The following is a 14,667-nucleotide window of genomic DNA, read 5'->3' on the forward strand; positions in this document are numbered from 1 at the left end:
CATCCTCACTGGGTCTTTCCATCTTAGTAATAAGGTCCCTCAACATGTAAAACAATGATTTGTATCATCGTAGTTTAGATCATATTCATCTGTTGTGGTAACGTTGTGCTCACAGTACAAGATCAATCTAAAAGCAACTTTAAATACGCACATTTGGAGTCATGTACGTTCACCTGCGGAAAGTTCAATACTCTACTTTGTGCTCTGCTTTGTTCCTTGAGAGGAAATCTTAGGCTGTAGTCGATAAATTAAAAAAAAAGTATTTCCCTAATCTCTTCCAATCCCCTTCACTTCATTATGGGTTTAATTTAGGTGATTCAAAAGAAGCGATGGATAATCTGTAAGGTTTTAGGAAAAGACCAGCGACGTGCAGTCAGTGGAGGCAGGGGAGGCAGAGTCATACTCCAATGTAACGGAAAAACAATAAAAGAAAAACTAAATAATAATAATAATAAAATGTCTCCACTGATCTTGTGTAAATGTGATTTCTGTATGATTCCAATCGCATTTTATAGTCAAAATCAGCAAATTTGCCGAGCTCCGCTACGGGAGCGATGAGAAGTGAGGCAGGGACCAGCTCTGCCTCACGTAAGCCCACAGTAACTTGCTGGAGCGCGGGCACTAATTTAGCACGGCCACTTATTTTGTGAGCGCGCTCAAGCCATTTACTGTGTGGGGTAGGTGAGGCACAGATGAGCTCTGCCTCACTTCAGAATGCGTCACCCCACAGAAACTGTCTGGAAAGCGGGCCCTAAGCGCATGCCTGTTCCCATCTCACTGTAGGTCACCAATGTAATGTTTGTAGATCCCTTTATTACATTTATCCTCGCCATCCATAGTCTCTAAATAACTTATTTCACGTTTATATGATATTTAGGCTCGCTGGTCTCATCGTACAACGGCAATGAAAAAAGCACCAGGGGAGGCAGCCATAACCTCTGCCGCACTGAAGGGGGCGCACGTGAGCCCACAGGTTCTTGTTGCTACTGTTATTCTACCGCAAACAACAAACTAGACTTTTGAAACTACAGGAAGAAAAGGAGGACTTTTACAAAACAGTAATAGAGATTGTTGTCCAGAAGGATAGCATGGACTTATATTCATCTTCAAGTCAAGGTAAGACCACAACTGTAATGAAAATGGGATCTTACTTAGAAAGAACAATCCAATATTTAGATTTTGGGTATCCTTTTGTTGATCGGTCTGTTTAAAATTAATCATAGCATCAGACTAAAAAAGCTTTTGAAAATAACAGAATATTTCGATTAAGGTCAAAATAGGCTATAATATTTGTAAATCTGACTCTGAAAGAGTCAGTGCCTCACCAGCCATGAACCTCACCGCACGTCACTGGAAAAGACAGTCTGAAAAAAAATACAACAGCATTTACACTATGCTGCATATTTATACAATGGTGGATGTTATCAGTGTGTGTCATTTCAAATGTTTCCAATTCAAGCAATAGTTGGTAAAGGATGCTCCAGTGTACCCTATGCTAAAGAATAGTATCTCTTATCATGGCTGACACTTAGATACTTCAAAATCATTTCACTCAGAAAGGAACCTTCTTAAGTAAAAAGGCTTTTGGACGTGCTAAATGCTCCACTTTGTTCACCAGCTAGTCTTTAACTCTCTCTGATGTTTGCTGCTGGGCAGGTAGGGAACAGTGTGTTATCAGAACTTGTTTCCCAAACCAGCTGCAGCTGGAAACAAGGCTGATAAGAGCGCTGAGGGTGAAGCGAAAACAGTTAACAGTTGGCTGTAAAACCCAAACAATGAGCTGAGAGAAGCTACAACTCCTGGTAGAGCTTAGAGGAACTGAGTCTGGTGCTAAATCTCTATTGTCTCCTCACTATGAGCAACAGTGTTCACATTACATGTAGTAATGTTCCAAGGTTCCATTTTGTTCCAATGTTAATAAAAAATATATGAATTCCGCATCTGAATTGTTGTAAAAAATACTTAATTGCAAATGAATATTGTTCTTAAGACTACAGCGGTTATGTTGACAAGTTGAACAAGAAAGTCGGTGTGTAAACTGAATGTTTATAACCGGTAATAATTTCATTTCAACCTACATGTAACTAATCAGTGCACTATACAATTCATGTTCGTGATCAGAGAGTTGGTTAAAAACCAATTAGGTTAAGTTTAAACTTTTAATCTAATCAGTTACTTATCAGTATCTTAACTTTACATTTTCAGCCCATCAAATGACCTGTAAACAGAACCTTAATCAAGTCAACTAGTGTATTCTTTACCATTACAAGGTACATCATCAAAGCGGATCATCCCCCAAGTTCTCCTCTGTATTGCATTTCTTTTATCTGCGATTTGTAAATGAATCGAATAACAACACAACAATAATATTGTCCATTCTGTATAAGTGCACACATTCATCATGCCCTCAGCTTTTGCTGAAAACAGTCAATTACTGTCACATTAAATGAATGGACACAAGCCAATCAGTGGTTCACACCTACTCCAGTTTACACGGAGGTCAATTATCCCTCAAACTGCCACACTCTGATATATAATCTCCACCCGGACCCTGATGTAGAAACTGAGAGCATCTGATGCAAATTAAATTGATGTATCTCTGACTCCTACTCCACATTTAGCACCAACCACCTGCCAGCTAATTGCTCATTTTCCTTTTCATTCATTTCCCATGGCTCTTACACTAAGCAGCAATAATGCTCTGAAATTACAAGCTTATTAAAATCCTACAAGGTCGTCTCGTTCCAGGAAAATCTGTGACATCCAAGGTCGACAGTATCGCTAACAGCAGAAGTGGCACCCAGAGGAGGCATTAAGAGCAAACACAGGGGAGCCAGTGAGAGAACGGGTCTGGGTGGATGTTGAGTGTTGGGTTGAGGGTGATGGAGTAGGGGGGGGCTCTAGATAGAGTGCCTCTGTGCTGGCCTGATTATGCTCTCAACAGAATGAGCTCACATAACAAAGGATTTATTATCACTAGCTGGAGAGTTGCTGCGGTCTGGGAACTCTGCACAGCCGTTTTCTCTGCCAAGCGCCCGAAAAATGTGGCCCAGCTCTGCTTTGGTCGGGAGGTTCAAACAACAATGAACCCTGTATGGGTCTCTCTCTCACTCGGCCTATAAAGCAGCCAATGTTTCAGGGGGGTGGGAAGAGCCAGAGATTATTTGACTGACACTCATATGCCCATGCTTTGCAGTTTTCCCTTAAATCTCCAACGTCTTTCCTCCAGGTACAGCAACAGGTCGAGGGTTAAGTGATTATAAGGTGCTTATGGCTAAATTCAAAATTAGGATATGGATTGTTTAAAACGGGAATATGTAATGTTTTAAGACATAAGACAAGTTTAATAAAATCAAAGTTCCAAATCTCAATTTAATACAATTTGGCAGTGATTCCTAGATTTTAGTACTCATACTCCAATTGACCATAGTCCTTCATTTGAAACAAAAATATGTCATATTTAAAGTTATTTTTTACATTTAGGCTACACATAAAAAAATAAAAATTAGCTGTAATAATTAAAATATTTTCTGAAAATTATTTAGTTGGAAGTGAAAATGTGACAAAGTTTGAACTTAACAACATGGCACATTAGCATTAGCCAAACGCAAAGGGATTTTTGCTAGTTCCCTAAAGAAAGCCCATAGTCAGAAGAACCTTTCCGAGTTGAGCTGCTGAGCGGTGTTATTTCTAGCAAGAAAATCCACACAAGTTCCAGGCTGGAATTTATGGTTAGGTGGTTTATGGTCAGAGAATGTTTCAGAACCATTGCAGTAAATGGTGTAGCTGCTACTGTATATGCAATATGACAACTAGCTAACTGTGGCTAATGTTAGCAATCATTAGAGTTTTGCTAAAACTAATTTCTCCTGGTTGCAGGTGAACCGGTGTTGATTAAAAATGTATTTCTACTTATGGATGCCACCATCATTTAACATCAATGAGAATATCAGTTATTCTAAAGTAATACCATCAACATTAACAAACAAAGCAGACATGTTATTTTGCTCACATAGCTAGCATAACAAGCTAAAACTATGCTAACATCAAGTTGATATCACAAACATTGTATTGAAATTCAACGATCTACGTCATTACAGTAAGCAGAATCCACCTGACCAGCACAGCCTGCACTATTGTGTCTGCTACTGATAACAAAGGACATACTGAAGAAACATCCAGAAGATCCCACCCAGGACAAATACAATGCTAATCTTCTATGGATGATTTCTGATTAAGCAGCATGGTTATTTTTAAGGTTTGACACATTTGAATGGATACATTCTTGGTTTATCATAGTAAAAACACATACAGTATGCAGTATGGGTATGGAACATTTCATATACTGTACGTCCTCCAATCAAAACTACCAACCCTATTCTCATGACCTCATTTATTTAGTCAATGATAGTAGCACTCATAGTTATTACACTGTATCAAACCACTGGACAACGTAACCAAATGTCACTCTAACTAGGGCAAAAATACAATAGGATAAAAAAATGTACAGCACATTAGCCACCTCCATAACTTATCAAGCGTTAGTAACGTATTAATTGAGTAATTGTTATTCAAAAATGTATCACAGAAACTCATTTTGTTGCCTTTTAACCAAATGATGTGCCTATTCTGTAACATTTGGTTCTGTTTGACAATATGAGAAGCTTCTATATGATACATGCATTGGAAATAACATGTATTAACTCTATGATCAAACTGTCTGTCACACAAACACACACACAAGCTCAGAACATGGAACACTGTGAAAACTGCCTTTTATATTAAATGTGTCAAGTGTCTACTTTACCTGATGGAGTGGTGGGTGGGTGTGTTGGGTGGGGTGGTCCAGTAACACCACAGCACTAAACACACTGCTGCTGCTCATAAAGACGAGATGGGTGCATAAACTGCTGCAGAGAAAAATACAAAACTCTGACTAGGATCCAAAGAGGAAGCTCCTTTCTTTGTTGTGTCCCCCCCCTCCTCTCTCTCTGTTTTGTCGTAAGGGTCTCTCACTCACTGCCTCTTCTGAACACACACACACACACACACTGTCTCTCGCTGTCATAACACACACTGGGCTAAAGCCATGTGGCTGCTGACACACACTGTCTGCTGCTGCTAGTCCCCTCCCTCTCTCTCTTTCACTCCCTTTCTCTTTCTTGCCATTACACACACACACACACGCGCGCACACACACACAACACACACACAACACACACACACACACACCAACACACACACACACACACACACACACACACACACACACACACACACACACACAACACACACACACACACACACACACACACACACACACACACACACACACACACACACACACACACACACACACACACACACACACACACACACACACACACACACACACACACACACACACACACACACACACACACACACACACACACACCTTAACATATGCCTCTCTCTCCCTCTCTCTCTGAGGTGTTCCTGCCCGGTCAGCCTCGCCCCAACCCGCTGACACAAGGCGCTCATTCTTTTGGATAAAGAAATGCTGCGTTGTTCATAAATAGCTGCAGAAATGTTCACCTTAAACATGACTGGAAGGTAAACAAGGTTGTGAAAAAGAGTGGAAACAAGTGCATTTATTCTCTCACAGTGGAACTACTGTGAGTCATATTTTCCTACATGTTCAACTCACCAGCGTGAGGTCGATTCTACGCTGGTTTATTCTAATTTACGAGCTGAGGTATCGTAGCCAGGGATGTGTTAACAAATACTACAAGCTCTGGCAGCCTTTCCTGGACTATTTTAACAAACTCCCCTGTGCCAGTCTGACTGCATGAAGCCCCCCCCCCCCCCCGGCCTTCCCTTTTATTTACTGTTTATTTTTATTTTATTTATTTAAGTGCATCTCTGTGGGTGTGTATGAATATGTATATATATATTTGTATGTGCGTGTATATGTGCTTGCACATTATATGTACTGTAATGACATTTTGATTTTGATTTGTGGTACAAATGTAATTACACATCTGCATTTGCATGTGCCCTGTTCTGTTTTGATATAAGTGAAAATCAATAAAAAAAGATGAAATAATTATTCTAATTTACATTCTGTTCCAAGTTACATGCTACTCCAAGTACATGTATAATTTAAAGGTTCCATACTGTTTTTCATCAATATATTATAGGTCTCAGATATATACAAAACATTTCTCTGAAGTGTTTGGCTTGAAATACCAAACAGATCATTGTAACATCCCATAATCCCCTCTGTTTCAGCCCTGTTTCAAAAGTGCTGATTCTCTGTCTGTTACTTTAGACGAAAATAAGGAGCTACTCCCCACGCCCCTCTGAGAGATATTTGGTTAAAAAGAACACAATAGCCGCGTTCACACCAAGTACTTTGCCGTACTCAGTGCCGGCACTCAGTGCCCCGGCACTTATTACCCCAGGGCACTTAGTACAGATCGCGTTCACACCGGAATAAATTCCCTGAGGGAAGATTACGCAAATGAGCCGCTGACGTCACTTCTTCTTCTTCTGCTTTGGGTTTACTGGCAGGCCGCAAACAACTTCACGGCGTATACTGCCACCTGGAGTCCCCGGCCGGAAGTCCCCGGAGTTGGGGACTGGCTTCAGTAGAAGCTGCTGGGACTCCCAGCAGATTCTACTGAAGCCTTCCGAGTAAATCGCCAGAACGCCGACACCTCCTCATCTCCACCGCTCCCATGTTTTATTTTGTGTTGCCATAAGTTAGTCTCTCTGCGTTTGTGCACTGGGCGAATGCTAATGCTAATAATGCTAATGCGAGGATAATAAAATGGCGGCTCTACAAAACATTTCAGAGTTTTACAGGGCGTGGTTTGCAATTCGCCCAGCCAATCAGAACTGGGGCACTTTTTACCCCCAGGAAAGTACCATCTCTCAGCAGGCACAAAAAATGGGGGTAAAAGTTCCCGAGATTAAGTGCTCTTTTTGGTGTGAACGCGACATAAGGGGTACTAATGGAACTAAACGCGAAAAGTACGGGGAAAAGTACTCCGGTGTGAACGCGCCTATTGGTGCTCTAGGAGGAGATTCAGGTGATAAGGTGGGGGGGGTGTTACCTTGGTTGGTTATTGGCTAATGGTTACACAACCCAAAAATCGTTATGACATCGTAAAGTGGCCAAAATCTGATCAGCTCATTTTCAGACAGGTTTTTATATAAATGGATCAGGCCAAAAAGTAACTATCAACATTTGTACATGTGTAAAAGAACATGAAAATATGCAGGTACTCAAAAGACCTAATTTGTTGTTATATTGATGGTGGTGTAGAGCGCTGCACATCACTCAGGTGGGTTGACAATATTGACTATGCATGAATATGATTTACACAAGTGTTACGTGCTCCCCTCCTTGTTGTATTTTCTGTCTCCCTGCTGCGCAGGTGCACCTGGTCTGCCCCTGGCTCCGCCTCTGCCCAGGTGTTCCTAAATTCCACTCAGCCGGGTTATAAGGAGAGACTGGAGGAGAAGGATCGGTCACCTATCCTAATGCCGGAAGACTCTGTTCTTTGGATGATCTCTCTGCTGTTTTTGAGCTATGGATCCCATTAGCCGCTTTCACACCAAGTACTTTGCCGTACTTAGTGCCGGCACTTAGTACCCCAGGGCACTAAGTACAGATCACGTTCACACCGGAATAAGTTCCCTGAGGGAAGATTACGCAAATGAGCCGCTGACGTCACTTCGTCTTCTTCTGCTTTGGGTTTACTGGCAGGCCGCAAACAACTTCACGGCGTATAGTGCCGCCCGAAGTCCCCGGCTGGAAGTCCCCGGCCGGAAGTCCCCGGCCGGAAGTCCCCGGAGTTGGGGACTGGCTTCAGTAGAAGCTGCTGGGACTCCCAGCAGCTTCTACTGAAGCCTTCCGAGTAAATCGCCAGAACGCCGACACCTCCTCATCACTCCACCACTCCCATGTTTTTGTTTGTGTTGCCATAAGTTATTCTCTCTCCGTTGGTGCGCGGGGCTAATGCTAATAATGCTAATGCCACAAATACAATGGCGGCTTCACAAAACTTTTCAGAGTTTTACGGGGCGTGGTTTGCAATTCGCCCAGCCAATAGAAATTGGTACTTTGTTGGTACTTTTGTGGTACCACCTCTCTAGCAGGCACTAAAAATGGGGGTAAAAGTTCCCGGCAAGTACTCTTTTTGGTGTGAACGCAACATAAGGGGTACTAACGGAACTAAACGGGAAAAGTACGGGGAAAAGTACTCCGGTGTGAACGCGCCTATTGCTGCTGGTGTTTTGATGTGTAGCCTGGAGGACCTGGTAGTCTAGTTTTCGTGGCTTTATTTTGTTTCCCATAGGGTTTTGGTTGGATTTCTGGTTAGGGGAGGGAAGCTCTGGGTCCTACGGCCCGTGGTGTGGTTGGCTCGGGCCCCCCTCCTTCTTTTTGTTTCTTTTAGCCAGTCCTCCAGACCTCGTTCGTTTGCCGGATGGCTTATGTGAGTAACGGCTGTACATCAAATAAATTATCGCTATTAAGTACTGTTTTTTTTGTGTGTTTTCTTTTATGTTGCGGGTCTCCCCACGAGCCACTACCACAGATTAGGGGGCGGGTCGTAACATATGGGGGCTCGTTCAAAGGCTGTCTCGGGCAGGTGCCAGTTTAGTGAGTAGTGCTACTTGTGTAGTATAGCCCTTGACAGCGTGTGTGTTTTCTTGTGTGTGCAGTGTAGAGTTGCTTGAGTGGTAGCCTAACTGGTATCAGTGTTGGTTTTTTTGGGGTGAGTTTATCTTGGATAAATTATGCTATGGATTTTGACTTAGAGGAGTTTGTTAGTGATCCGACTCGGGGGAGGTTGGACGCGTGTAATAAACCGCAACTGGAGCAAATCGCTGGCAGGTTTGACGTTGCGATTAGTAAACACAGCAAGAAGCAGGTCATTAAGGAACAGCTGTTGGCTGCGCTAATAGATCAGGAAGTGTTGTCGGAAGAAGTGGGCGTTGATTATTTTTCCAAAGACGAGGAGACAGAGGTCTCTCCGAAAATGGCCGAGCTTCAGCTTCAGCTAGAGATGCGCAGGCTGGCAATTAAGGAGAAAGAGATTGACGGTAACCTTGAAATTAGGAAGTTAGAGGAGGAGACCAAGCGTATTGTACGTTTAAAGGAGCTGGAACTGACCTTGTCGCACCAGGCTCAGCAGTTGCCTGCACAATCACATGAGTTTGATGTGGGTAAATATGCTCGATTTATCCCAGTGTTTCATGAGAGAGACATTGATAATTATTTTATTATTTTCGAACGGGTTGCGACAACCTTGAAATGGCCTAGGAACATGTGGACCGTTATGCTGCAGTGCGTTCTCACAGGAAAAGCACAGGAGGTGTATGCTGCATTGTCTGACGAGGTTAGCCTGGATTATGAGCAGCCTATGAGCTGGTGCCAGAGGCATATCGTCAGAGGTTTCGTAGTTTTAAAAATAATGATTCTCAAGCTTATGTGGAATTCGCCCGTGAGAAAGAGGGACTGTTTGATCGATGGTGCTCGTCGACGGGGGTAAAGTCTCTAGAGGACCTGAGAACGTTGATGCTCATGGAAGAATTTAAAAACTGTTTGCCTGACAGAGTAGCCACATATATTAATGAGCAAAAACCCATAAAACTGTCAGATGCTGCGGTTTTGGCTGACGAGTATGTTCTCACTCACAAGTCTGTCTTCGGTGAGAGGGGTAGCGCGCAGGCCCGGTTTGGTGACAACAGGGTCAGGGAAAGCTCAGGCTCCGCTAACGTGCCATTGCAGGCCAGCAGGTCAGGAAATGTTGAGGAAAAGCCGGGGGAGGTGATGAATTGGGGACCTAGGGATAGCCCAGTGTGTTACTTCTGCAAGAAGAGAGGTCATATTGTTGCGAATTGTTATGCTTTGCGGGACGAGAAGAAGCCTGTAAAGACGGTCGCCTTTGTCAGTACTTCTAAGCCGGGGCCTCCTAGGTCAGAACTGGAAGTCTTTGCTCCGTTTCTCATGCAGGGAATGGTGTCTTTACTGGGGAAGAACAACAGGGTTCCAGTAACCATTTTAAGGGATACAACGGCATCACAGTCTTTTATCGTGAGTGGGGTGTTGCCTCTCTCGGAGGAGTCTGCTGTGAATTCCAGCGTTCTTGTGAGGGGGTTTGGGATGCAATATGCAGGATCACCCTTGCATTATATTCATCTTGAGTCAGACCTGGTCACAGGTCTGGTGATTATCGGGGTTCGGTCATGTTTTCCCATTGAGGGGGTAGATTTGATCTTGGGGAATGATTTGGCCGGTGGCAGAGTACTCGTTAAGCCGGAGGTTCCTGTGGGGGATTATTCAGATCCGAGGTTGGTCCAAGAGTATTCAAACCTATTTTCCGCCTGTGCCGTCACCCGCGCCAAGTCTAAATGTAGAGCTGAGGTTAGCGATGATGTGGACCTGTCTGACAGTTTTATGGCTACAGAATTAGACTTGTCAATCAGTGACCCTCCCCTGCGGCGTGAGGGTGGGAAAACGGATACGTTAAGCCTCGGTGCTGTGCCTGTGGCACGTCAACAGCTGGTGTGTGACCAAAAAGCGGATGCAGAATTGTCATTGCTGTTGGAGGATGCGGTATCGGAAGGCGTCACTGGCTCTCGGGGGTACTTTGTCAAAAACGGGGTGCTCATGCGTAAATGGACACCGCTATTTGCGTCACCAGGTGATGATTGGAGTGTGGTAACGCAAGTGGTGGTCCCGTCGAAATATCGCCGTGACATCTTAAGTTTGGCTCATGATCATCAGCTTGCTGGCCACCTTGGTGTTAATAAAACCTATGACCGGGTGTTGCACCACTTCTTCTGGCCTGGTCTGAAGAGGGATGTGGTGCAGTATTGTAAAACGTGCCATGTGGGCCAGGTTGCAGGGAAGCCTAATCAAACGATCCCACCTGCGCCGTTGTATCCCATCCCGGCTGTAGGTGAACCTTTTGAGCGGGTGATCGTGGACTGTGCTGGCCCCTTCCCGCGTAGTAAATCCGGCCATAAGTTTCTGCTTACCATTATGTGTGCTACAACACGGTTTCCTGAAGCGATACCGCTGCGTAACATCACTGCTCCGAGTGTGGTCAAAGCCCTGGTTAAGTTTTTCTCCGTGTTTGGGTTGCCAAAGATTATTCAAACTGACCAAGGGTCGAATTTCATGTTGCGGGTCTTTGCTCAGACTCTCAAACAGCTCGCTATCAGTTATGTCCAAGTCAACTGATCCAACTACATCATCTACTCTGTGCCCTGTATGAAAACATCCTCTGTAATGTTAGTCTACCTATTAACATATATATTTTTTTTTTGTCACCTGTTTGTGAGTCACATTAGATTTGGGAGTTTTAATAATTCCTTATATTTATTATAGCGCTTTTTCCATGACCCAAAGCGCTTTACAGATACACATTACACATACATACATGTAACGGTCATGTACTGTGGACAATACCCACAGGAGCAAATTCAGGTGAAGTGTCTTGCCCAAGGACACAACGGCTTTACAGACGCAGCGGCGGCGGGTTTCGCCCCCTTGATCTGATGATCAATGCACAGCCCACTGCGCCACACCGCCCATCTTCACACCTCAAAGTCATCAAGGCGCTTTACAAGTACACATTAATATCATACATGTACTGTGGACAATACCCACAGGAGCAAATTCGGGTGAAGTGTCTTGCCCAAGGACACAACGGCCTGACGCAGTGGCGGCGGGAGCGGGTTTCGAACTGGAGTTCCCCAACGCTCCCTTGATCTGATGATCAAACGCACAGCCCGCTGCGCAACTCCGCCCAGTTTTGACAAGAGACTATACACTGGAGCAGTGGTTCTCAACTGGTCAGGCCTCGGGACCCACTTTTTACTTGGTCAATACATCGCGACCCAACATTTTGAAGCACTCAAATCTATTCAACAAAAAATCGTGCTGTAATATATATATATACGCTTTTGAGCATACAATATTAATAAAAGTGAAGTACAGTGCATATATCCCTTATATCCCTTCACAGAACTAAAGTATGCTTTTAAAAAAGGTTTAATGAGATGATGGAATCAAAGCTGAACTATATAAAAAGGCACACATGCTGAAACCCAACCCCAGCAGGGGGGTCTGGGGGGATTGTCCCCCAGGAGATTTTTAGAAATACTAACATAAACTACGCATTCTGGTACACTCTGAGAAGAAAATCGGGCCTTCAAAATAAAAGTTTGACTTTTTCCCCCCAAAAAAAAAGAAAAAAAGAAAATCCAATTTTTTTTTTCCAACTTTTTTTTCTTCACTCACACATCCGCGACCCACTCGAAACGGGTCCGCGACCCACTTTTGGGTCGCGACCCACCAGTTGAGAACCACTGCACTGGAGGATGTTGCATGTCCCTGTGCAACGTATCCTCTGCTCGTATAATGTCTTGTGGAAAGTTATTAGGGAATCTTCCAGCGTTTTTCTATGGATGTCTAGCAACAGGAGCGATCAGTATGTGCAAGCCCATGCAGTGCTAACCCTGTTTGTGCAACAAAACTACTAGGTAAGGTTTGGAAAAATATCATGGTTAAGGTTAAAACAACTGTAGAAGTGGTTTCCCTTAGGTACGAAACAGAACTAGTTTTCAGAACAGAAGTCTCCCAGCTAATGGTATTGCAATGATAAACCCCCCTGTGGCCCAAAAAGTATTTTTCCATAGTTCATTATAAAAGAGGTCTTTTACACCTTTGAAGGACACTTTGTAGTGCAGTCAGTTACCACTCTAATAATCTGTGACGTCATCACAATGAAAAGTCTATGGGCTGAGGGCAGGACCAGTGGGAGAAAAACTAATGCAAATATTTAGTGTGTTCAGGATTGTGTGGGTTACTAAAGAATTGATCGCATACGTTTTATGTGATTGTTGCCATCAGAGAACATTTGCAGATTTTATTGACAGTGACCCCTATGTTGGCTTTATGCTAGAGAAAATCTACATAAATAGAATACGATGTCCTTAGAGGGTCAATTTCAAGGATGGGGCCACACAAATATATACATCCACAATGTAACAGATTGTACTCTGCAGAGTTATGGATACACAAAAGTGAAATCAAACTTTCACAATACTAAAAAAACTGATTCACATAGCTTAAAAAAGGGCTAAAGTAAGAATGTTTTTCAGAATCTACAGTACTTTGTGAAGCCAAGGAGAGATGCATACTCTCATCAAAGTGGTTCCTCTCTAACCTACCTCTTATCTGGGTCCAGAGTGTCTCCACTATAATATCATAAAGCCTGAATTCCAGCTGAAACCACTGTGTGCATCTGTGTACTGTATATGTGTTGTTCTGCAAATGTCCCTATCTGGAAAAGCTTATTTTTGAATTATATGACAAACTGTAAATGCTGAACATTCCTAAAAGGCTGGGTGGGATTCATCATGATTTATATAAAGTATACTCATTCTCTGTCAGCCTAAATAACACAGCTGGGCTGTACCAGAGAAAAACATCCCAACCAAAGACTGGCTGTGGCGTAGTCAAACTGATGTTAGTTATGGCAGCTGCTAGGAAGTCTCCTTAGCAGACACTTTAAAATGCACAGATGATAGCTGCTGCAATAGCATTGTTAATCACTACTGCAATGTCTGACCACTATTTCCAATTGTTTAGCAATGTTACAACAATGACAACATGACTCCTGTTCTTCCTATAGCATCAGTATTTATGTATTTCATCAACAGGATATAGTGGCTGGTTCACACTTCTATTGAAAATATACTTTGATTCCTATTGACATCCATAAACCATGCTTTTATAGTGTTTTGCTGTGGGGTTCATGTTTCTGCCGACAGATTTTTTCACCAGATTAGCGTCACAGCCTTGCAAGATGCACGGAAATGAACAGGTGTGCAGTTGAACCTAGAATGAGGGTTGAGTTCAAAGATGCCATGGTCCGAGCAAGAGGGTCAGAGGTATGGGATACAAAGCAGGGAGTGGGCCATTAATACCCTGACTTTACGCCCTGGCTGGTGTGTGCATTGGAAGAGTGTCCCTTTTTTTTATTGGCCCTTGCGTTGCAGTTAGTAAACCTAAAAAAACAATTTGGCTAGTTTAAGGAAAAAGATTATGGTTTGGGTTAAAAGAAACTTTGGCCATAGGTCATGTGACTCAGTGGCCCAATTCCCGGTTATGTTTAACATTCAAACTCCAGGTTCCATTTCTAATCCAATTCAGGGTTCCAATTCCACATTCAAGTCAATGTTCTAATCCCAATTCCTGGTTACAATTTGACATCCATTTGCAATTCCACATTCCAATGACCAGGTTCCAATTAAAATTCCACATTCCAATGACCAGGTTCCAATTTGAATTCCACATTCGAATTGCAGGTTCCAATTCTAGGTTTCAATTCCACATTTCAAATATGGATGTAGATCTATATATTCAAATTGGATTTCTCAGCTGACAGTTTGTGCTAAAGACAAAGGACGAGTTCAGGTTCCCAATCCAGGCTTCATATCCAATTCATCATTCCAAGGCCATGTTCCAATTCCAGGTTCCAATTCCACATTGCAATTCCAGGTTCCATTTTGAAATTCAACAATCCAATTCCCGGTTCAGAGGTTCAGCGAAGCAACACAACTTGGTTAGTTTTAGAAAAAAGATCATGGTTTGGGTTC

At 43.1% G+C, this 14,667-nt stretch overlaps 1 protein-coding gene across 5 annotated transcripts in view; it reads right to left on the minus strand.

Moving 5' to 3' along the window:
• Positions 1-14,667, minus strand: part of phldb1b (pleckstrin homology-like domain, family B, member 1b) — a 135,377-nt gene that overhangs the window by 113,715 nt on the left and 6,995 nt on the right. For 4 of the 5 annotated variants that reach the window (XM_034113246.1, XM_034113245.1, XM_034113244.1 and 1 more), the window contains exon 2: positions 4,808-4,910. The exons of the other annotated variant lie outside the window; for it this stretch is intronic. In XM_034113246.1, coding sequence (XP_033969137.1) covers positions 4,808-4,885 — 78 coding nt within the window. In that variant the 5' untranslated portion in view covers positions 4,886-4,910. The remainder of the gene's footprint in view (positions 1-4,807; positions 4,911-14,667) is intronic. 5 annotated transcript variants of the gene reach the window in all.

Source organism: Trematomus bernacchii, unplaced genomic scaffold (genome assembly GCF_902827165.1).
Source record: "Trematomus bernacchii unplaced genomic scaffold, fTreBer1.1, whole genome shotgun sequence".
In the NCBI taxonomy this organism is placed as follows: Eukaryota; Metazoa; Chordata; class Actinopteri; order Perciformes; family Nototheniidae; genus Trematomus; species Trematomus bernacchii.